A 22861-nucleotide genomic window follows, 5' to 3' on the forward strand; every position below is an offset into this window, starting at 1 on the left:
ACCTGGCCGGGCACAAGATTCTCAACGTTATCAACCTGATAGCGGAGGACCGGACCGGGAGGCGCACGCGAATATACTCTGTAGCCATTTACTCTGTTGTATTGTAGTGCATAATTTGTATTGTTAACCCCCTTTCAGAAATATTACTCTGTGGTGTCGGAACCCAGTGATTAACTACAAATCGGTGTTGTGTCTTCCTTTTCCTGCTAAGGTTTAAGAGTGTATTAGTAATGCATCGCATTGCTGTATAAGGTTTAAAGTGTATCTCTGGGTGTGTGCGCGCTGTGTGTACTTTGTACCCCCAGCGCGGCGTTTGTACGCTAAGTCCGTACAGTGATACGGGACTCCGTACGCAAACAGTGTATAAAGTACGTAGCGTGTGTATTAAGTATAGCGGCCGCAGCGGCTAAAGGTTTAAAGTGTATTTAAGGTGCATTTAAAGTATAGCTTTATGTTTTAATATAAAATCGACATTATCAATTGGGTGCTCGTCCGGGATTTCCACATACCCGCAGCCTAGCAGGTTAAAGCAGACTTTATCTATCAGCAAAGGGCGGACAGGTATCCTACGTAAACCTTTTTCTGGCCGGTGGATACACTGGAAACCCTATTTTATTGCTGATTAGATGGCGTCTGCTCTGCATGGTTTGTAGGGATGCTGGTAGGACCCGTAAAGTAAATACGCAAAGCTATTTAAAAAGTCTGTGAATTTCTGTTTGGCACCAAATGCGCACACAACACAAGCGTACACCTGTACTCTGTATACCCGCTCACATTGTTGCCATAAGTACTGATTACTAGATTCATTTAGACCTGTGTAAAAGCCGGAGAAATTTGTTGCTATTTAGTTAACATATAGAATAAATATTAAGGAAGTAAAACGTAAAACACAAACACAGTCTGGCCTAGTTAAAAAGGTTTATACAGGAAGAAACTGTGTTGTGTTAAGTGAGCGATTATAGGTATAATCGCTTACATTTATAGACGTGTGGGATTTGTACTATTGCGGACGTACGGTTTTTGTACACGTGTCTCGGACAAAGTACGGGACTGCGTACGCAACGTAAAGACGTACGCATGGTCGCGTGTTTACGCAACGTGCGTAAGGGTACGGTCGCTAAGTACAAATTACACAATAGTATCGTTTAGCTTAAAGGCGGGACAGTAGTCACGCTACATTAGCACAAATTGCTCGGTTTCCAAGATTTAGTTTAAATAAAACCTTTTTTACTGTATTGCTTCTGGGAGTAAAGCTGTTTATCTGAACGAAAGATCATTTTCTGTACAGAAAAAACAAAGTGTATTTGAGTGAGCGAACATGAGTGAGCGAACGTAACAGTGAACGTAGTGGACCCCGGGAATTCGGGATCCCGTCGAGTTGTACATCAAGTGAGTGGAGACTTGGTGGCGTGAGGCAGCTGACTCATGTTAATATAGACTGAAGTACAAAGGAGCAAGGTTTAGAGTACCGCGGCCCAGGAGGTCAGCGAGGTTTAGAGTACCGCGGCCCAGGGGGTCAGCGAGGTTTACCCATATAGTTTTTGATACGCTCCGGCTAAGGTTTCGCAGCTTGTGATTCGATTCCAGTGGTCGTACGGCGGATAAGTAACAAGTACCTATACGCTGTGCGATTGGACCGAGCGTTCGTGGGTGCAATATTTAGCGCAACGTGATACCCTTTTTACAAGCTTTGCGTAAAATCGCGGTATCATTAGCGCTGTATATAGCATACGCAAGCGTGATTTGTGTATAATAAAGGTTTAGGGAGTTTTCGCTGGTCTCTCTCAGGAAATCTCCAACGGCCTATATTTACTGGAAAGGGTAAGTTATTCCTAGAAACTTCCAGTAAATAGAGGTTACCAAGGGGCCCTAGGTTGGGTACATTGCCTTCGCTATCAACAGTGTATGGTAGTACTGGCCAACGTGGGCGTGAGTGGGTGAAAGCACTCAGAGAACTTTCACCGTTGCCTTATATTGAGTATTTTGGGTTTTTTGTGGGATTAGCCGAAAGGGCAATACCTGCAAATTATGGGGGCCAGTTGCTCAAGTAAGGGACGTTCAACCAGGGTTCAGGTTGACATGCCGCGGCCCAGGGGGTCAGCGAGGTTCATAATGTGTGAAAAGCATGCTTCACACACAGAAGTTTTATGCAATGAATGGGAACGTATGACTGCGGAAGATAGGGAACCATTCCCTAAGGTAGGCAGTTTTGAACCAGAGGTATTGCAGAATTTAAGGATTAGGATATGTCTGATAAAATCCCGAAAACAAAGGGTCAGACACACAGATTGTTTAAACTTATGGCAGCAAGAGGGTGATATGCAAAGAGAATTCGCTCACGCAGCAGGATCCAAACCTAGCAGGAAAAATAAGAATTTACTTACCGATAATTTTATTTCTCGTAGTCCGTAGTGGATGCTGGGACTTCCGTAAGGACCATGGGGAATAGCGGCTCCGCAGGAGACTGGGCACAAAAGTAAAAGCTTTAGACTAGCTGGTGTGCACTGGCTCCTCCCCCTATGACCCTCCTCCAAGCCTCAGTTAGGATACTGTGCCCGGACGAGCGTACATAATAAGGAAGGATTTTGAATCCCGGGTAAGACTCATACCAGCCACACCGTACAACCTGTGATCTGAACCCAGTTAACAGTATGATAAACGTAGGAGCCTCTGAAAAGATGGCTCACAACAATAAACAACCCGATTTTTTTGTAACAATAACTATATACAAGTATTGCAGACAATCCGCACTTGGGATGGGCGCCCAGCATCCACTACGGACTACGAGAAATAGAATTATCGGTAAGTAAATTCTTATTTTCTCTGACGTCCTAGTGGATGCTGGGACTTCCGTAAGGACCATGGGGATTATACCAAAGCTCCCAAACGGGCGGGAGAGTGCGGATGACTCTGCAGCACCGAATGAGAGAACTCCAGGTCCTCCTCAGCCAGGGTATCGAATTTGTAAAATTTAGCAAACGTGTTTGCCCCTGACCAAGTAGCTGCTCGGCAAAGTTGTAAAGCCGAGACCCCTCGGGCAGCCGCCCAAGATGAGCCCACTTTCCTTGTGGAATGGGCTTTTACAGATTTTGGCTGTGGCAGGCCTGCCACAGAATGTGCAAGCTGAATTGTACTACAAATCCAACGAGCAATCGTCTGCTTAGAAGCAGGAGCACCCAGCTTGTTGGGTGCATACAGGATAAACAGCGAGTCAGATTTTCTGACTCCAGCCGTCCTGGAAACATGTATTTTCAGGGCCCTGACTACGTCCAGCAACTTGGAGTCCTCCAAGTCCCTAGTCGCCGCAGGTACCACAATAGGCTGGTTCATGTGAAACGCTGAAACCACCTTAGGGAGAAATTGAGGGCGAGTCCTCAGTTCTGCCCTGTCTGAATGAAAAATTAGGTAAGGGCTTTTATATGATAAAGCCGCCAATTCAGAGACACGCCTGGCTGAAGCCAGGGCTAACAGCATGACCACTTTCCATGTGAGATATTTCAATTCCACAGTGGTGAGTGGTTCAAACCAATGTGATTTTAGGAGATTCAACACTACATTGAGATCCCAAGGTGCCACTGGAGGCACAAAAGGAGGCTGTATATGCAGTACCCCTTTGACAAACGTCTGAACTTCAGGCACTGAAGCAAGTTCTTTTTGGAAGAAAGATTGACAGGGCCGAAATTTGAACCTTAATGGACCCTAATTTTAGGCCCATAGATAGTCCTGTTTGCAGGAAATGCAGGAAACGACCCAGTTGAAATTCCTCTGTAGGGGCCTTCTTGGCCTCACACCACGCAACATATTTCCGCCAAATGCGGTGATAATGTTTTGCGGTTACATCCTTTCTGGCCTTGACCAGGGTAGGGATGACTTCATCTGGAATGCCTTTTTCCTTCAGGATCCGGCGTTCAACCTCCATGCCGTCAAACGCAGCCGCGGTAAGTCTTGAAACAGACAAGGTCCCTGCTGGAGCAGGTCCTTTCTGAGAGGTAGAGGCCACGGGTCCTCCGTGAGCATCTCTTGCAGTTCCGGGTACCAAGTTCTTCTTGGCCAATCCGGAGCCACGAGTATAGTTCTTACTCCTCTCCTTCTTATGATTCTCAGTACTTTGGGTATGAGAGGCAGAGGAGGGAACACATACACCGACTGGTACACCCACGGTGTTACCAGAGCGTCCACCGCTATTGCCTGAGGGTCCCTTGACCTGGCGCAATATCTGTCCAGTCTTTTGTTGAGACGGGACGCCATCATGTCCACCTTTGGTTTTTCCCAACGGTTTACAATCACTTGGAAGACTTCTGGGTGAAGTCCCCACTCCCCCGGGTGGAGGTCGTGTCTGCTGAGGAAGTCTGCTTCCCAGTTGTCCACTCCCGGAATGAACACTGCTGACAGTGCTACCACATGATTTTCCGCCCAGCGGAGAATCCTTGCAGCTTCTGCCATTGCCCTCCTGCTTCTTGTGCCGCCCTGTCTGTTGACGTGGGCGACTGCCGTGATGTTGTCCGATTGGATCAATACCGACTGACCCTGAAGCAGAGGCCTTGCTTGACTTAGGGCATTGTAAATGGCCCTTAGTTCCAGGATATTTATGTGAAGAGACGTTTCCATGCTTGACCACAAGCCCTGGAAATTTCTTCCCTGTGTGACTGCTCCCCAGCCTCTCAGACTGGCATCCGTGGTCACCAGCATCCAATTCTGAATGCCGAATCTGCGGCCCTCTAGAAGATGAGCACTCTGTAACCACCACAGGAGAGACACCCTTGTCCTTGGAGATAGGGTTATCCGCTGATGCATCTGAAGATGCGATCCGGACCATTTGTTGTTGGAATCAGCTGTGATTTTGGGATATTTAGAATCCACCCGTGCTGACGTAGCACTACCTGAGACAGTGCTACTCCGAACTCTAACTGTTCCCTGGATCTTGCCCTTATCAGGAGATCGTCCAAGTAAGGGATAATTAAGACGCCTTCTCTTCGAAGAAGAATCATCATTTCGGCCATTACCTTGGTAAAGACCCGGGGTGCCGTGGACAATCCAAACGGCAGCGTCTGAAACTGATAATGACAGTTTTGAACCACAAACCTGAGGTACCCCTGGTGAGAAGGGAAGATTGGGACATGGAGATAAGCATCTTTGATGTCCAGAGATACCATATAGTCCCCTTCTTCCAGGTTCGCTATCACTGCTCTGAGTGATTCCATCTTGAATTTGAACGTTTTTATGTAAGTGTTCAAGGATTTCAGATTTAAAATTGGTCTCACCGAGCCGTCCGGCTTCGGTACCACAAACAGCGTGGAATAATACCCCTTTCCCTGTTGTAGGAGGGGTACCTTGATTATCACCTGCTGGGAATACAGCTTGTGGATAGCTTCCAATACTGCCTCCCTGTCGGAGGGAGACGTTGGAAGAGCAGACTTCAGGAATCGGCGAGGGGGAGACGTCTCGAATTCCAATTTGTACCCTTGTGATACTACCTGCAGGATCCAGGGGTCCACTTGCGAGTGAGCCCACTGCGCGTTGAAATTTTTGAGACGGGCCCCCACCGTGCCTGAGTCCGCTTGTAAAGCCCCAGCGTCATGCTGAAGACTTGGCAGAAGCGGGGGAGGGCTTCTGCTCCTGGGAAGAGGCTGCCTGGTGCAGTCTTTTTCCTCTTCCTCTGCCCCGGGGCAGAAATGAGTGGCCTTTTGCTCGCTTGTTCTTATAGGAACGAAAGGACTGAGTTTGAAAAGACGGTGTCTTTTTCTGCTGAGAGGTGACCTGGGGTAAAAAGGTGGACTTTCCAGCCGTTGCCGTGGCCACCAGGTCTGATAGACCGACCCCAAATAACTCCTCCCCTTTATACGGCAATACTTCCATATGTCGTTTGGAATCTGCATCACCTGACCACTGTCGCGTCCATAACGCCCTTCTGGCAGAAATGGACATCGCACTCACTCTTGATGCCAGGGTGCAAATATCCCTCTGTGCATCACGCATATATAGTAATGCATCCTTTAAATGCTCTATAGTTAATAAAATACTGTCCCTATCCAGGGTATCAATATTTTCAGTCAGGGAATCCGATCAAGCCACTCCAGCGCTGCACATCCAGGCTGAGGCGATTGCTGGTCGCAGTATAACACCAGTATGTGTGTATATACCTTTTAGGATATTTTCCAGCCTTCTATCAGCTGGTTCCTTGAGGGCGGCCGTATCAGGAGACGGTAACGCCACTTGTTTTGATAAGCGTGTGAGCGCCTTATCTACCCTAGGGGGTGTTTCCCAACGTGCCCTAACCTCTGGCGGGAAAGGGTATAGTGCCAATAATTTGTTAGAAATCAGCAGTTTTTTATCGGGGGAAACCCACGCTTTATCACACACCTCATTTAATTCCTCTGATTCAGGAAAAACTACTGGTAGTTTTTTCACACCCCACATAATACCCTTTTTTGTGGTACTTGTAGTGTCAGAAATGTTCAATGCCTCCTTCATTGCCGTGATCATGTAACGTGTGGCCCTACTGGACATTACGTATGTCTCCTCACCGTCGACACTGGATTCAGTATCCGTGTCTGGGTCTGTGTCGACCATCTGAGGTAACGGGCGTTTTAGCGCCCCTGACGGTGTCTGAGACGCCTGAACAGGCACTAACTGATTTGCCGGCTGTCTCATGTCGTCAACAATTTTTTGCAAAGTGCTGACATTGTCACGTAATTCTTTAAATACGACCATCCAGTCAGGTGTCGACTCCCTAGGGGGTGACATCACTAACACAGGCAATTGCTCTGCTTCCACATCATTTTCCTCCTCATACATGTCGACACAATCGTACCGACACCCAGCACACACACAGGGAATGCTCTGATAGAGGACAGGACCCCACTAGCCCTTTGGGGAGACAGAGGGAGAGTTTGCCAGCACACACCAGAGCGCTATATATATGCAGGGATAACCTTATATAAGTGTTACTCCCTGTTATAGCTGCTGTATTATATATTAGCTGCCAATAGTGCCCCCCCTCTCTTGTTTAACCCTGATTCTTGTAGCAGGACTGCAGGGGAGAGTCAGGGAGCCGTCCTTCCAGCGGAGCTGTGAGGGAAAATGGCGCTTGTGTGCTGAGGAGATAGGCTCCGCCCCCTTCTCGGCGGCCTTTTCTCCCGCTTTTTTCAGGAAAACTGGCAGGGGTTAAATGCATCCATATAGCCTAGGAGCTATATGTGATGCATTTCTTTAGCCATATAAGGTTTTTATAGTGTTTTATTGCGTCTCAGGGCGCTCCCCCCCCAGCGCCCTGCACCCTCAGTGACCGGAGTGTGAAGTGTGCTGAGAGCAATGGCGCACAGCTGCAGTGCTGTGCGCTACCTTATTTGAAGACAGGAACGTCTTCTGCCGCCGCTTTCTCCGGACCTCTTCGCTCTTCTGGCTCTGTAAGGGGGCCGGCGGCGCGGCTCCGGGACCCATCCAGGCTGAACCTGTGATCGTCCCTCTGGAGCTAATGTCCAGTAGCCAAGAAGCCCAATCCACTCTGCACGCAGGTGAGTTCGCTTCTTCTCCCCTTAGTCCCACGATGCAGTGAGCCTGTTGCCAGCAGTACTCACTGAAAATAAAAAACCTATTTAAACTTTTACTTCTAAACAGCTCAGGAGAGCCACCTAGCATGCACCCTTCTCGTTCGGGCACAAAAATCTAACTGAGGCTTGGAGGAGGGTCATAGGGGGAGGAGCCAGTGCACACCAGCTAGTCTAAAGCTTTTACTTTTGTGCCCAGTCTTCTGCGGAGCCGCTATTCCCCATGGTCCTTACGGAAGTCCCAGCATCCACTAGGACGTCAGAGAAATGATGGCAACCGCACCACCACCACCACCGTATATTGTGGGGGAGAAAGTGGCTACAGACAATGGCATATTGGTATCAGATAAAAGTATAGATGATAAATGTACTAACGCTAATCCTTGCCAGTTGTATCCCATTTTAAACTTCCCTCAGGACTGCGAGCAGGAAGATGAGCCCAGCACGATATCGGCACTCTCTCCTGCAGCCACCATACAGAATACTCAGGTGGGCACGGCCCAACCAGCAAGAGCAGTAGTAAGGCCCCCTAGCGGAGGGATAAGTGAGATCGTGTCTACAGGTAAGTACGGTACCATACATTATGCAGAGACAATAGCACCTCACATTGTGGAGTCAACTCAGAATGACGTAATTGAATTAAATCCTGTCAGGGTGATCGCAGTCCCCAATAGGAGGACTGACGCTCAGGGAGTCACTCCCATCAGGAACATTGCCATGCATTGTCCCTGGTCCCGGACAGAATTGAGGTCAATTATGTCAGAATTTCCCGATCCCAGAAAGGATCTAGTCGCATGCCAGGGGTTCATTAAAGAGTTAGGTAACGCCACCGAACCCACAAACAAAGATTGGCGAACAGTGCTACGAGTATGTTTACCTTCCAATATTAACCCCGCAAAATTCATTACTGATTGTAGATTAGACGCAGAAGTACCTCTCACTGATGAGTACACTCAGGATAATGTACGACAAATCAATCTGCAATTAGGAGTATATTTCCCTACTGTTGTCAAATGGAATAAAATCTTTTCCATAAGACAAAAAGAAGGTGAAATGGCATCTGAATATTTCCATCGAGCACTGCAGGAAATGGCTAGATACACTGGGATCGAGGACATTAAGGACTATGTACATCACAGGGAGGTAGCTGTGTCAGTATTAATGTACGGGTTAAAAGAGGCATTAAGAACAAGGGTACAAACCTCTCTACCTAACTGTAGAGGTATCTCGGTGGCTGCACTAAGAGAATCCGCTATCGAGCACGACCGGAACGTCATTAAGCACAGGGAGTCTCAGGGGGATAAGCTGATGACAGTAAGTATAAATGCTCTTACAACAAAACCACATCAGCCAAAACCCCAGACCCCTGATGGTAAGTCGCATGTAGTAGTATGATATAACTGTCCGAAGGAAGGACATTTTGCACGGAACTGTAGGTATAAAGACACACATAATGTATACCGACCCCCTAGACCAGGATATGAACCACACTATAATACATGTAATTGGGTTCAGGAACCGCATAGGAGAAGTTATGAGCCACATGCAGGGGAAACAAGAAGGTACCCACCTAGGAGGGACTGGCAGACCTCCGAAAATTCTCAGTTACCCCCCTCACATATTGTAGCTGCCAGTCACTGCGGGAGGGTCACAATATACAATAGGGGTTGGGCCACACCTGTAGTCTGCAGCCAGTGAAGTTGATTGCTAGCCTTGGTAGTGAACCTGAGGTCACAGTTGATGTAGCTGGTAGATCATTACCTTATCTTGTAGATACAGGGGTGGCCAGGTCAGTGTTAAATTCGACGGTAGGTATAAAAACCACGGGTAAAACAATTTCGGCAATGGGAGTAACAGGAACAGTGCAACAATACCCTTTGAGTAGACCAGCAGAGATTACGATAGGGCCCTTGCAGACCAAGCATTCCTTTTTGCTAGCTGCATCGGCTCCGACTAATCTACTTGGGAGAGATTTATTGTGTAAAATGAGGTGTGTCATATATTGTACTCCTGGGGGTGTCTTCTTGGATACACCCGAGAATCACGTTCAGGAAGTGCAGGATATGTTAGACACCCCACAAAGGCTAATGTCACACTCTGCTGTTATAGACAGGTGTCCATCAAAGGTAGAGGAAATGATCTCACGAATACCGGGTTCCCTGTGGACCAAAGATGGACAAGACACTGGATTGATGGCGAATGTAGCTCCAGTAGTAGTGCAAATAAAAGATGGTAGGATAGCTCCAAAAATCCCTCAGTATCCTCTGTAGCCAGAGGTGGAATTAGGAGTGTATCCAGTCATAGAGCGCTTGCTACAACAGGGCATCCTAGTCAGGACGTCCAGCACTGCCAATAGTCCCATCTTCCCTGTGAAAAAGAGTGGGGGGAGGGGTTACAGGCTAGTGCAGGATCTAAGGGGGATAAACAAGATAGTTGAGAGCCAATTCCCCGTAGTGCCAAATCCAGTTGTCATCCTCATGCAAATTCCCCTACTGCAAAACCTCTGTTCTGCCTTCTTTTCTGTCCCTCTGCACCCTGACAGCCAATACCTGTTTGCATTCACATACAGGGGAGTACAGTACACCTGGACTCGCCTACCCCAAGGTTTCATTGACAGCCCAAGTATTTTCTCCCAGGCTTTGCTTGACTGTTTACAATCCTTTCAACCTGAGAGCGGATCAGTATTAATACAGTATGTCGATGACTTATTGCTGTGTTCTGATTCACTCGAATCGTCCTTGAAAGATACGAAACAGCTTCTGTTTCACCTTTCTAATACGGGACACAAGGTTTCAAAGGATAAGTTGCAGCTGTGCCAGACCAGGGTAAAATATTTGGGACATTGCTTGACGCAAGGACTTAGACATCTCACCGCTGATAGAATACAGGCGATTCGCGACATGATTCTGCCACAAACCCAGCAACAGATCCGCACCTTTCTTGGAATGTGTGGGTACTGCCGAAACTGGATCCCAGGGTTCTCCATACTGGCTTTACCTTTGCAAGAGATGGTCTCTTCGAACAAACCAGATCGGATCTCGCGCACAGATGAGTCCGAACTGGCATTTGAGAGACTCAAACAGTGCCTATCACAGGCACCTGCAGTAGGCATGCCAGATTATGGGAAACCCTTTGAATTGTACGGTACGGAAAGTGCTGAGTGTGCGGCAGGTGTCCTAACCCGGAGACGTGGTGATGCCAGCAGGCCGGTAGCTTACTACAGTGCACAGTTGGACACCAAAGCGCGGTCTCTCCCCACATGCTTACGAAGTGTTGCAGCGATAGCTTTGCTAGTAAGTAAAAGCGAAGACGTAGTGTTAGGACACAACCTGACAATCCATACACCTCATGCAGTATCAACCTTACTGAACTCCGCCCAAACCAGACATGTCTCATCGGCACGGTTTACAAAGTGGGAATTAGCACGAATGGCCCCTATGAACATCACCATAAAGAGATGCAGCGCACTAAATCCTGCAACTTATCTGCCAAGTGTGCCTGGACAGGCACAAAGGGTGGAGGATGAGAATGATGGTGAAGGAGGATTTAGTGCAGACACTGATACGCATGATTGTATGGAATACCTGAACCAGACTTTCACTGCAAGACCTGACATTAGTGACAACCCACTGGAAGGCGTAGATTTTACTTTTTACACTGATGGTAGTTGCCACAGACAGACGGACTCGGGAGACTTGTGCACTGGGTACGCAGTTGTAGACGACAGAAGTATCATAGAAGCTGAGCCCCTGGGCCCACCGCACTCAGCACAAGTTGCTGAGCTCGTCGTTCTAACCAGAGCGTGTGAATTGGCCAAGGGTAAGTCAGCCAATATATACACAGATTCTAGGTATGCCTTTGGAGTAGTGCATGATTTCGGAGCCCTAAGGCGCCTCAGAAATTTTATGACGGCAGCTGGCACACCTGTAGCGCATGCATCACACATAAAAAGGCTTCTAACAGCGATACAAGAACCAGACAGAGTAGCTGTTATCAAGTGCAAAGCACACACTTACAACCAAGACCCAATCTCACTTGGTAACAGCCGGGCAGACGAAGCTGCTAAATCAGCAGCCAGCACCCCCATACAAACGAACATCACATCACTGATGACATTCAACACAATCAACACACAAAAATTAATTGAAATGCAAAATTTGTGTTCTCCACAGGAAAAGGCGGTCTGGAGGTCAAAGGGGTATGGCCAGGAGTCCTCAGGACTCTGGACAGGGTAAGCCAGTGGCCCCCAGAGCATATCTGCCAAGCTTAGCTGAGGCGGCACACGGTCTGACTCATCTGGGTAAAGAGGGTATGTGTAAGCTGGTGAGAGCCTACTGGTGTGCGCCAGGATTCTCTTCTCATGCGGGTAAGAGAGCAATGACATGTCTTACTTGCTTGAGGAAGAATATTGGAAAGTCAATACCAACAGAACATCCCATATCCCTCCGACAGACGGCCCTTTTCAGGTAATACAAATTGATTTCATACAGTTACCACCCTGTAGGAATTTAAAATATGTGTTAGTCTGTATTGATGTGTTTTCCAATTGGGTAGAAGCGTTCCCTGCTGCCACAAATACTGCTACGTTCACTGCAAAGAAAATTGTGCAGGAATTTGTGTGTAGATATGGTATCCCTAGAATAATTGAAAGCGATAGGGGTACCCATTTTACAGGTGAAGTCTTTCAGGTTATGTGCAAACTGATGGGCATTAATAGCAAGCTGCATACTCCGTACCGACCACAGGCGAGTGCGAAGGTGGAGAGAGTGAACAGCACTATTAAGAACAAGCTGAGCAAAGTGATGGCTGAGACTGGATTGTTGTGGCCAGAAGCTTTGCCACTAGTATTGTACAGCATCAGAACCACTCCCAGGTCCCCCCTTAACCTATCACCCTTTGAGATTCTTTTTGGCCGACAACCTCATGTAATGATAGACCCCCAGGATGATTTGAAATGCAATAACGAAGTGACTGTGAGATATTTGGTTAGGATGAGCCAGCAGTTGAGGAATCAAAATAGGAATCTAAAGCTGGTGATTCCTGACCTACCGAACAGTAATTGTCATGACATTGAACCTGGGGATTATGTAATGATTCAAAATTTTCTACGCTCAGGTTGCCTCATTGACAGGTAGGAAGGACCGTACCGTGCCGAGAGAGAGACTTGGGTCCACTCGTCCCACTGTAAGAAGGTTGCTGACCCGGAGAGAACCCGTGACAAAGAGCAGAGTGTAGAGAACATCGTATCACTGGAGTGTCTGTTCCGGGAAGGTTGAGACGGCACCTGAGCGCGGAGAACAACAAGACCAGAGGCGGTTGTCGCACCAGTTTTTTTTTATTATTTTCTCCATCTCCCACTACCCTCCCTCTCTCCTTCTCTTTCTCCCCCTTCTTGTTTTCCTTCTCTTCCCTTAACAAGATGGACTTACCCCAAGAGACTGCGTTCCGGGTTTTCCTGTTAATCCTGTTGTTGACCAGGACAGTCTGTGTCGGTGAGAGTCCCAGAGAGGTCGAAAAAGGATCTGGAATGGGTTCTGATGGCGAGGATGGATTTGTAGAATCTCAAGAGCAACACATCACTCGAGCAAAGGCGAGTATCAGAAAGCGATCTGGTAGTCAGGGAGCTCGGAGGCACTGTGAAGGGTTATTGGCTGAGGAAAATTGCATTTGTAGGAATTGTGAGAACATAGTCGAAGATGGGTGCATCCAGAGATGTCAGTCCAGCCTTAATATCGACATGGACCGTCATCCGTTGAGTGATTACCACTCACTAGTGGGTAAGGTCTTAAACCAGACAGAATGCTGGGTGTGCTCACAAGTACCTCAAGGTCAGAGTAAGTCAGGATTAGTACAGTACCCTTTAGCAATAGATGAGGTACTCGAATTACGGGGTGGGAGACCGGTGGACAAGAAATTTTATATTTCTAGGCCCCCTAGCTTGAAGCTCCACCAGTATCATGTAGATAGATCCTTATTATGTTTCAATATTTCCAATTACCGAAAACCGGGAAATTGGGAAGTGACGTGGAATAACCAGACAATGACATTTTCACACAGAGCTGATAGGATACCCATAGACTCGCAACTTGTACGCCAAATAGCCAACAGTGGAAGGTATTTTCGGTATAGGTATACTCGAGGAAGCAAGACCATGTGGGTTGGAGAAGTATCACCAGGGTACTGTGCTCATATCATCCAGCCCGATACTTGTACTGAGCAGATGGGAGAACTAGGGATTGGGTTTTTCACTTGGAAAGTTTGTAATATGGTAATGTCATATTCTGTCCCCTATGTTCTCCCCGATGATGCCTATTTCATATGTGGGAGGAAGGCGTATAAGTGGCTTGCCCCGAGCTCAGAAGGATTGTGTTATACTGGAAGAGTGTTGCCAGAGGTCATGACCATAACACATGATAAGATGAAAGAGGTTCACCGCAGTGCTCCTTATACTCATATTCACTATGAACACATCGTCAAGAGACACCTCATAGAGAGGACAGAGCACGTAGCCTCTGATTTGATCCACGAATCCACCGGGATTCAATTCCTTCTTGCATTAGACATCACCCGTACTGCCAGAGGAATTATAAATTATAGGTATATCCATGCGCTAGCTAACTTGATACAGCCTTGAAAAAGGGACTTTGATGTCCCGAAACGCGTCGGAACCTGCTTTCCAGTACTTTCCTGTGCTTCTGGACATCCTTGACTGTGAAAGGGACCAGTGGGGAACACGCCTGACGGAGCCACATGCAGGGTATTGTTCCCGGGAAATACCTTGCATTCATAACACCTGCGGCTCCGATTATCATCTTGGTAGGACTCTGTTTCCCATGTTGGGTTCTGTTTTTGTCTCACTTTTAATCATTGTGTAGTATTAAATTTATATTTTATTCACATCAAGCTGGTACATTACATTTTATTGAGAAAATAGAAGTTCCTGCAAAAAGTGTAGCATTGGATTAGCGCCAAAGTGGGAGGAGTCACTTTACCATTTTTAGTGCATTTTTACCGTTTGGAGTTTGTAGGGAACTCCCAGACTACCCCCAGGCCTGCACAAATCCTTACAGCACAACCATCCACCTCTATTATTCCTTTTTTGGTAGATAATATCACTGAGATGTATGACGACACCTTCAGGTATACGGGAAGCGAGTTACAAGCTTACAAGACAGAACTGATCCAGCACAGGATGGTCCTCAATTATATCACAGCCGTGACGGGTGGGTACTGTGTCACTTTGGCAACTCAGTATGGTGTGAAGTGCTGTACGTATATTACAAACAGCACTGACGACCCCACAGAGATTATCGATCAAAAGATGGATGATATATTGCAGTTGAAGTGGGAGTTCCGTAGGAGACACAACCTTATCCTGACCGCTGTGGGTAATGAGCTGACCGGCTGGGTCTCATGGTTGAACCCACGAAATTGGTTCTCAGGATTAGGAGAGTGGGCTCAAAATGTTATTATGAGTGTAGGGAAGTTTCTCCTTTGTATCCTGGGAGTCGTCATAATTATTGGCTTGATATTTAGGTGTGTTCGAGTTCTAACGTGGCGCAAGCACGGCACAAAATTGATGAGTCTAAGGAGCGGGGGCGCTGTTACAGCAGCAGATTTAATTTACGACCCATCCATAGAGACAATGTTATGATAAGGATTGCAAATGAATTCCATGGCCTGTTTCTTTCACCCGTTTTTCCTTTGTCTCCCCCTCTGCCTAGATACACCCATCCGGAAAAGACATCGACCATACCCAAGACTGTTTATGAAAATGTTATGTGAATGTATTTTTGTCTTATCTTCATCTCTACAACCTTCAGTTAATGACACACATAGTCGACAGGTGATATCCACATGTACTAGCACTCACATATGTTCCCCCTCCATGTATCATCAACTAAATGTGCACCCCACTTGTTGGAACAAAAAGCCGAAAAGAGCTCGGTAGTGTTTGTTGGCCCACTTACAGACCCTTAATACGGGATAAGAAGGATTTCATGTATACTTCGCAATACCTCGAAGCTTATCTAGAACATATACGGCACGATGATACATGCCCCTCAGACATGGATTCATACATACATGCTTTTTACTATCCCACTAGGTCATACATTTCCCGCCTACAACTCTTCTCCGACCATCCAATCGTCTGTAGATATTGTATTGATATTTTTCTGTTTAGTGATTAGATAGTGGCAGTTATTGTTGACTGCCAAAGGGTGGACTGTCAAAGTCGAAAAATATTGAAGAACACACAGCACGTATAAACTGCACACATATGCCCGTGCGTGCACATATCCGCAATTTGTGTATGGTCGCTCCCGCAGTCCTGCGCGTGGTATGGGTAATTACGGCAGAGTTTGTGAACGCATGGAGAGCTATCAAAACATTACATATTTAATCCAAATACTGCACATTGTACACATAGTCCCCCTGCACCACATCAGCAAGTATCAGCAGTTTAAATGATTCCAGAACAAGGGGATTCACCTTTACAGGATAAGAGGGGACAGACTAAGGTTATAAGGTGGTGTTTGGTATCCAGCTGTAGGGTATTTTAAGGGTAACATTCCGGTGTTGGTTTGCGGAAGATCGCATGTTCCTGCGGATAGTTAGGTGCAGAAGCAGAATATAGATATAAACTGTATTTACTGTATATTATGTATGCGGCGGGAATCCAGAGGAGACCACCCACAAGAGCAGTTGGGAAAGACATCGCCTACCTTTTCAAATCAACCTATGACCTCTCCTGTACTGTAAAAATGCATTCCTGTGTCCAATGGACAAAGGGATTACAGTATCCATTGTATTGCTTTTGGAAGTATTGTATAAAAAGCCTGTTGCAGCCTGGCCGGGCACAAGACTCTCAACGTTATCAACCTGACAGCGGAGGACCGGACCGGGAGGCGCACGCGAATATACTCACGTATGTACATTGTCTGTAGCCATTTACTCTGTTGTATTGTAGTGCATCATTTGTATTGTTAACCCCCTTTCAGAAATATTACTCTGTGGTGTCGGAACCCAGTGATTAACTACAAATCGGTGTTGTGTCTTCCTTTTCCTGCTAAGGTTTAAGAGTGTATTAGTAACGCATCGCATTGCTGTATAAGGTTTAAAGTGTATCTCTGGGTGTGTGAGCGCTGTGTGTACTTTGTACCCCCAGCGCGGCGTTTGTACGCTAAGTCCGTACAGTGATACGGGACTCCGTACGCAAACAGTGTATAAAGTACGTAGCGTGTGTATTAAGTATAGCGGCCGCAGCGGCTAAAGGTTTAAAGTGTATTTAAGGTGTGTTTAAAGTATAGTTTTATGTTTTAATATAAAATCGACATTATCAGGGTGCAGTGAAAAAAATTCTGATACTCTAGGGCGCCGTGATTCAAAACTGTTTGAGAAGCACTATACTATACAATGTACTCCATTATATGCTTAATAGCCAAGTCTGTTGTGTGTTATGTGCTTGGTTGTTGCCAGTGGTTTATCTACAGTATAATGGGTGCAGGCTTTCCGAGCCCACAGGCACCTGAGTCTTGGGACCATTGGAATGACTGTCAGAGTCTGTACTCTGTACTGGGGAGGAGGGGCCAATAGAAACCTGCAGACTGCCTAACCCCCTCCCCCCCATATCCGCTATTGCACCATATTTATGGATTTAAATACTCAACCACTAGCTTATAGGGACATAAAAGGATTTGCCAAGACACACACAAGAAACAATTTTTTTTAAAGTAAATATAAAATGACCAAAATTTCACCTTGCTTTTTTCCCCACAGTAATGAACTTACAGAAGATCAATTTTAACATGGCTTTTATGCTAGAACTACCAGTACATGTAATAGAAGCCTGTCATCTACCTATAACAAGACAATTCCTTGCACTTGTCTGACCAGTAAGAATATCGAGAGACTACAATTGATATTTAGCCTACCGCTTTCTCTCTGCAAACCTTGAAAGTTCCATAGTCAGATTACATGACATCAGTGAGACTGCCGTTTTCATTTCCAGCATGCAGCATCATTTACTTAGAGTTTCATTTGTCGTTTATGCAAGCTGGTTTTACTGCTCAAAGCATGTCAGCATATAATGCCCTGTCAATCTTACTATGACCACAACCAGAAATAAAATACTGTTTTTAAAACTGTTTTTGATAAAGCGGTTTGTATTATCATTACAAAAGCAGGAGGGGGTTTAAAGATATTGGATTAGTAGAATTGCGTGGGGTTTTTTTTTTTTTTTTAACAGGTTAATGTATGTGTGAGCTGGGAGGGTCAGACAAACCAATATTGCTTAGACTTTCTGACCCAAATGTAATAGCTTACTAGTTGCAGCCAAAGACCAGATTTCGATGAGGTGTCCAATATTTAAAGTGGCAATTTTTTTTAAAGCAAAATGTATCTGTTTTTCCCTTTAAAAAAAATGCCACTTTAAATCTTGAGCTCACATTAATGGAATCTTACAACTCACAGGCTATTACATTTGGGCCTCTGCCTACCAAGGTCATAGACCTGATCCACATTATTTGTAGCCGATATGTGCTGACCATTTTTAGCAGAGATTGATGAACACAATTACAATCAAAATCGGCATCATTAAAACCTCAATTATTCTGCTAGAGCACAGAGCCATAAATCTGTAAGTAGGATTGAGTTAACAATGCACCGCTGAATCTATACCGGATGGGCTAACTGTACACTGCTACGTGATAAACTCTGGAGCATGATCTCTGTAATCAGCAAGATGCAACTGGAACTACAGAAACTCAAATAGACTGTAATATGAACAGCACTCACTTCTCATTTTCTTTAACAATGCTTTCTAGCTTTAATCTCATGTCACCCATTTGTGCCTATAAGAAAAACAGAAACAAAAACATTAAAACAAAATTAGACACAAAAGGGAGAATCTCTGTCAAAGTCAAAAATATTACATACACATAACATACAAACTCCAAACCGAGTGGCCTCTGTTCGTGTGCGTTACCGGGGTGCGTGCACAGGTTCGCGCGCCTTGTGTATTAACGCACGGCAAGAGTATATACGGTAGCATACGCATTCGCACAGAGAAGCCACAAAGACATATTCAACACATATTCATACAACACATAGATTACACATAGACAAAACATGTTTAGCACCAGACTTGTATTAAATTGTATTTATATAATAGAGTGTAAAACCAGATATATATGTATTATTGGGACGGAACAAGTTAATTATATCATGTTTAGTGTCAAAATGGTCAGGAGAATGTGTGGATTAATTTGATAGCTATGGGTAAATTGTAGCACATTGCAACGATTAGTTACGACCAAATGTATGAATATAAGGTCACATTCTATGAGAACATAGGACCCATCCTGAGAAAGCATGTGTACAGAAAACCAGTGGTTAACCCTTATAACTGCATCTTGAAACTGGATATTGCTTGCATATAAACTGACCAATAACACACAATGAAGGAGGAACCTCCCTCTCCTGGGCCAATGGAAGGAGACCGAAACCAACAACCTGTTAAATCTCACTGTTTGATATATGCAGTTTCTAAGATATAGTTAGTTGCTTGCTGAGAGGAAGAGATGGAGGAAGGTCATATGGGACAGGGTGACATATACTGGCTGTATCTGCTTCTTATATGTAACAATAATTCTGTACCACCTACCTAGGCTTATATATGTTATACTGAATGATATACTGTACATATGTTATTTTGTATGCATAACTTTGAAATATCAAATACACACACACACATATATATATATATATGTATGAGCATTGGACCTCAGTCATACAATGTGTGCGACTACTTGCTTTCTCTTAAGGGACATAGTGCTGCGACGTTCAGCGCACTATTATCGAATGTGGTAATAAGATGCACCTTGTGTCCGCAGTATATATTAACGCTGGCATTGAAATGTTTATTTAAAATAATGTAAATTCACATCTCTCACGGTTTTGTCTAGAGGTTACAGATTAAAGAGAACCTCTCATATTTGGATGCATTAATAGTTTACATAGTGCACAGCACAAGCAAGAACATGGAAAACTGCAGCACACTACATGCAAATGTAGGTACATTGTAAAAGGAGAGGTCCCACAATAATCTGCCTTACACTTACTCCCAGTGGCTTTACTTCCCTACTTTGCAAACAAGGGAGATCGAGCATAAGAAAAATAAGATTTTCAACCTACCGGTAAATCTTTTTCTCCTAGTCCGTAGAGGATGCTTGGGACTCCGTAAGGACCATGGGGTATAGACGGGCTCCGCAGGAGACATAGGCACTTTAAGACTTTAGAATGGGTGTGCACTGGCTCCTCCCTCTATGCCCCTCCTCCAGACCTCAGTTAGGACTGTGCCCAGAGGAGACGGACAGTACGAGGAAAGGATTTTTGTTAATCTAAGGGCGAGATACATACCAGCCCACACCATACACACCGTACAACATGGTATATACTAAACCAGTTAACAGCATGAACAACAGCATCAGCCAGAGACTGATCTCAACTGTAACATAACCCTTATGTAAGCAACAACTATATACAAGCCTTGCAGAATTTTCCCGCACTGGGACGGGCGCCCAGCATCCTCTACGGACTAGGAGAAAAAGATTTACCGGTAGGTTTAAAATCTTATTTTCTCTTACGTCCTAGAGGGTGCTGGGGACTCCCTAAGGACCATGGGGTTTATACCAAAGCTCCAGACAGGGCGGGAGAGTGCGGATGACTCTGCAGCACCGATTGAGCAAACATGAGGTCCTCATCAGCCAGGGTATCAAACTTGTAGAATCTTGCAAAAGTGTTTGAACCCGACCAAGTAGCAGCTCGGCAAAGCTGTAATGCCAAGACGCCTCGGGCAGCCGCCCAAGAAGAGCCCACCTTCCTAGTGGAATGGGCCTTTACCGAATTTTGGAACCGGCAATCTAGCCGTAGAATGAGCCTGCGGAATCGTGTTACAGATCCAGCGAGCAATAGTCTGCTTAGACGTAGGATCGCCAACCTTGTTGGCTGCACACAGGACAAACCGTGCTTCTGTTTTCCTAGCCGTTCTTGCTATATACATTTTTAAGGCCCTGACTACATCAAGGGACTTGGAATCCTCCAAGGCACCCGTAGCCACAGGCACCACAATAGGTTGGTTCATATGAAATGACGAAACCACCTTAGGCAGAAAATAAGGACGAGTCCTCAACTCTGCTCTATCCGCATGGAAAATCAGATAGGGGCTCTTGTAAGACAAAGCCGCCAATTCGGACACCGCCTTGCAGATGCCAAGGCCAACACTATGACCACTTTCCAAGTGAGAAACTTCAATTCAACTGTTCGAAGAGGTTCACATCAGTGTGATTTAAGGAACTGTAACACCACGTTAAGGTCCCACGGTGCCACCGGAGGCACAAAAGGAGGTTGGATGTGCCACACTCCCTTTACAAAAGTCTGGACTTCTGGGAGAGAAGCCAATTCCTTCTGACCGAATATAGATAAGCCCGAAATCTGAACCTTACTTCAGGCCCATATCCACACCTGACTGCAGAAAATGGAGAAAACTACCCAGTTGAAAATCTTCCGTAGGGCATTCTTGGCTTTACACAAAGACACATATTTTCTCCCGAAACGGTGATAGTGTTTCGCCGTTACCTCCTTCCTAGCTGTAATAAGAGTAGGGATGACTTCATCCGGAATACCTTTCCTAGCTAGGATTTGGTGTTCAACCGCCATGCCGTCAAACGTAACCGCGGTAAGTCTTGGAACACACAGGGCCCCTGTAGTAACAGGTCCTCCCTGAGAGGAAGAGGCCACGGATCTTCTATGATCATTTCCTGAAGATCTGAATACCAGGCCCATCGAGGCCAATCTGGGACAATGAGTATTGTCTGCACTCTTGTTCGTCTTATGATTCTCAATATCCTTGGGATGAGAGGAAGTGGAGGGAACACATAGACCGACTGAAACACCCACGGTGTCACCAGGGCGTCCACTGCCACTGCCTGAGGGTCTCTTGACCTGGAACAATACGTCCGAAGTTTTCTGTTGAGGCGTGACGCCATCATGTCTATTTGAGGAAGTCCCCAACGACTTGTCATCTCTGCAAAGACTTCTTGATGAAGTCCCCACTCTCCTGGATGGAGATCGTGTCTGCTAAGGGAAGTCTGCTTCCCAGTTGTCTACTCCCGGAATGAAGACCACTTGCAGAGCGCTTACATGATTTTCCGCCCAGCGAAGAATCCTGGTGGCTTCTGCCATTGCTGCTCTGCTTCTTGTCCCGCCCTGGCGGTTTACATGCGCCCGGCTGTGACGTTGTCTGACTGTATCAGAACAGGTAGGTTGCGAAGATTGTCCGCCTGTCGGAGGCCGTTGCATATGGCCCTTAATTCCAGCATATTGATGTGTAGACAAGCCTCCTGGCTTGACCATATTCCCTGAAAATTGTTTCCCTGTGTGACTGCTCCCCATCCTCGGAGGCTCGCGTCCGTGGTCACAAGAACCCAATCTTGAATGCCGAACCTGCGACCCTCTAGAAGGGGAGTACTCTGGAGCCACCACAGGAGGGAGAGGGAGAGAGAGAGAGAGAGAGAGAGAGAGAGAGAAAGAGAGAAAGAGAGAGAAAGAGAGAAAGAGAGAGAAAGAGACCCTGGGGGACAGGGTATCTTCCGATGAATCTGTAGATGGGACCCTGACCACTTATCCAGAAGGTCCCACTGAAAAGTCCTTGCATGGAACCTGCCCAATGGAATGGCCTCGTAGGCCGCCCCCATCTTTCCCAATACTCGAGTGCATTGATGAACTGACACTCTTTTTGGCTTTAACAGGTCTTTGAACATGTTCTGGTGTTCCTGGGCTTTTTCTACCGGGAGAAAAACCCCTTTGTTTTTCCGTATCCAGAATCATGCCCAAAAAAAAGACAGCCGAGTTGTCGGAACCAACTGCGACTTTGGTAGATTAGAATCCAGCTGTGCTGTTGTAGTACTCTCAGGGAGAGAGACACGGTTTTTAATAACTGCTCCCTTGAACTCACTTTTATCAGGAGATCGTCCAAGTATGTGATACTTGTGGCCCCTTGCTTGCGCAGGAGCACCATCATTTCCGCCATTACCTTGGTGAAAATTCTCGGGCCCGTGGAAAGCCCAAACGGCAACGTCTGAAACTGGTAATGACAATCCTGTACAGCGAATCTTAGGTACGCCCGATGAGGAGGATATATGGGGACATGAAGGTATGCATCCTTTATGTCTAGTGACACCATAAAATCCCCCCCTTTCCAGGCTGGATATCCTTGCCTTAAGAGATTCCATCTTGAATTTGAACCTCTTTAA

The 22861-nt window shown here is 46.1% G+C and overlaps 1 protein-coding gene across 4 annotated transcripts in view; it reads right to left on the reverse strand.

Moving 5' to 3' along the window:
• SCLT1 (sodium channel and clathrin linker 1) overlaps positions 1 to 22861 on the reverse strand; it is a 410760-nt gene that overhangs the window by 259912 nt on the left and 127987 nt on the right. For all 4 annotated transcript variants that reach the window (XM_063920346.1, XM_063920347.1, XM_063920345.1 and 1 more), the window contains exon 6: positions 18345 to 18400. In XM_063920346.1, coding sequence (XP_063776416.1) covers positions 18345 to 18400 — 56 coding nt within the window. The remainder of the gene's footprint in view (positions 1 to 18344; positions 18401 to 22861) is intronic.

The sequence above is a fragment of the Pseudophryne corroboree genome, chromosome 1 (genome assembly GCF_028390025.1).
Source record: "Pseudophryne corroboree isolate aPseCor3 chromosome 1, aPseCor3.hap2, whole genome shotgun sequence".
Taxonomy (NCBI): Eukaryota; Metazoa; Chordata; class Amphibia; order Anura; family Myobatrachidae; genus Pseudophryne; species Pseudophryne corroboree.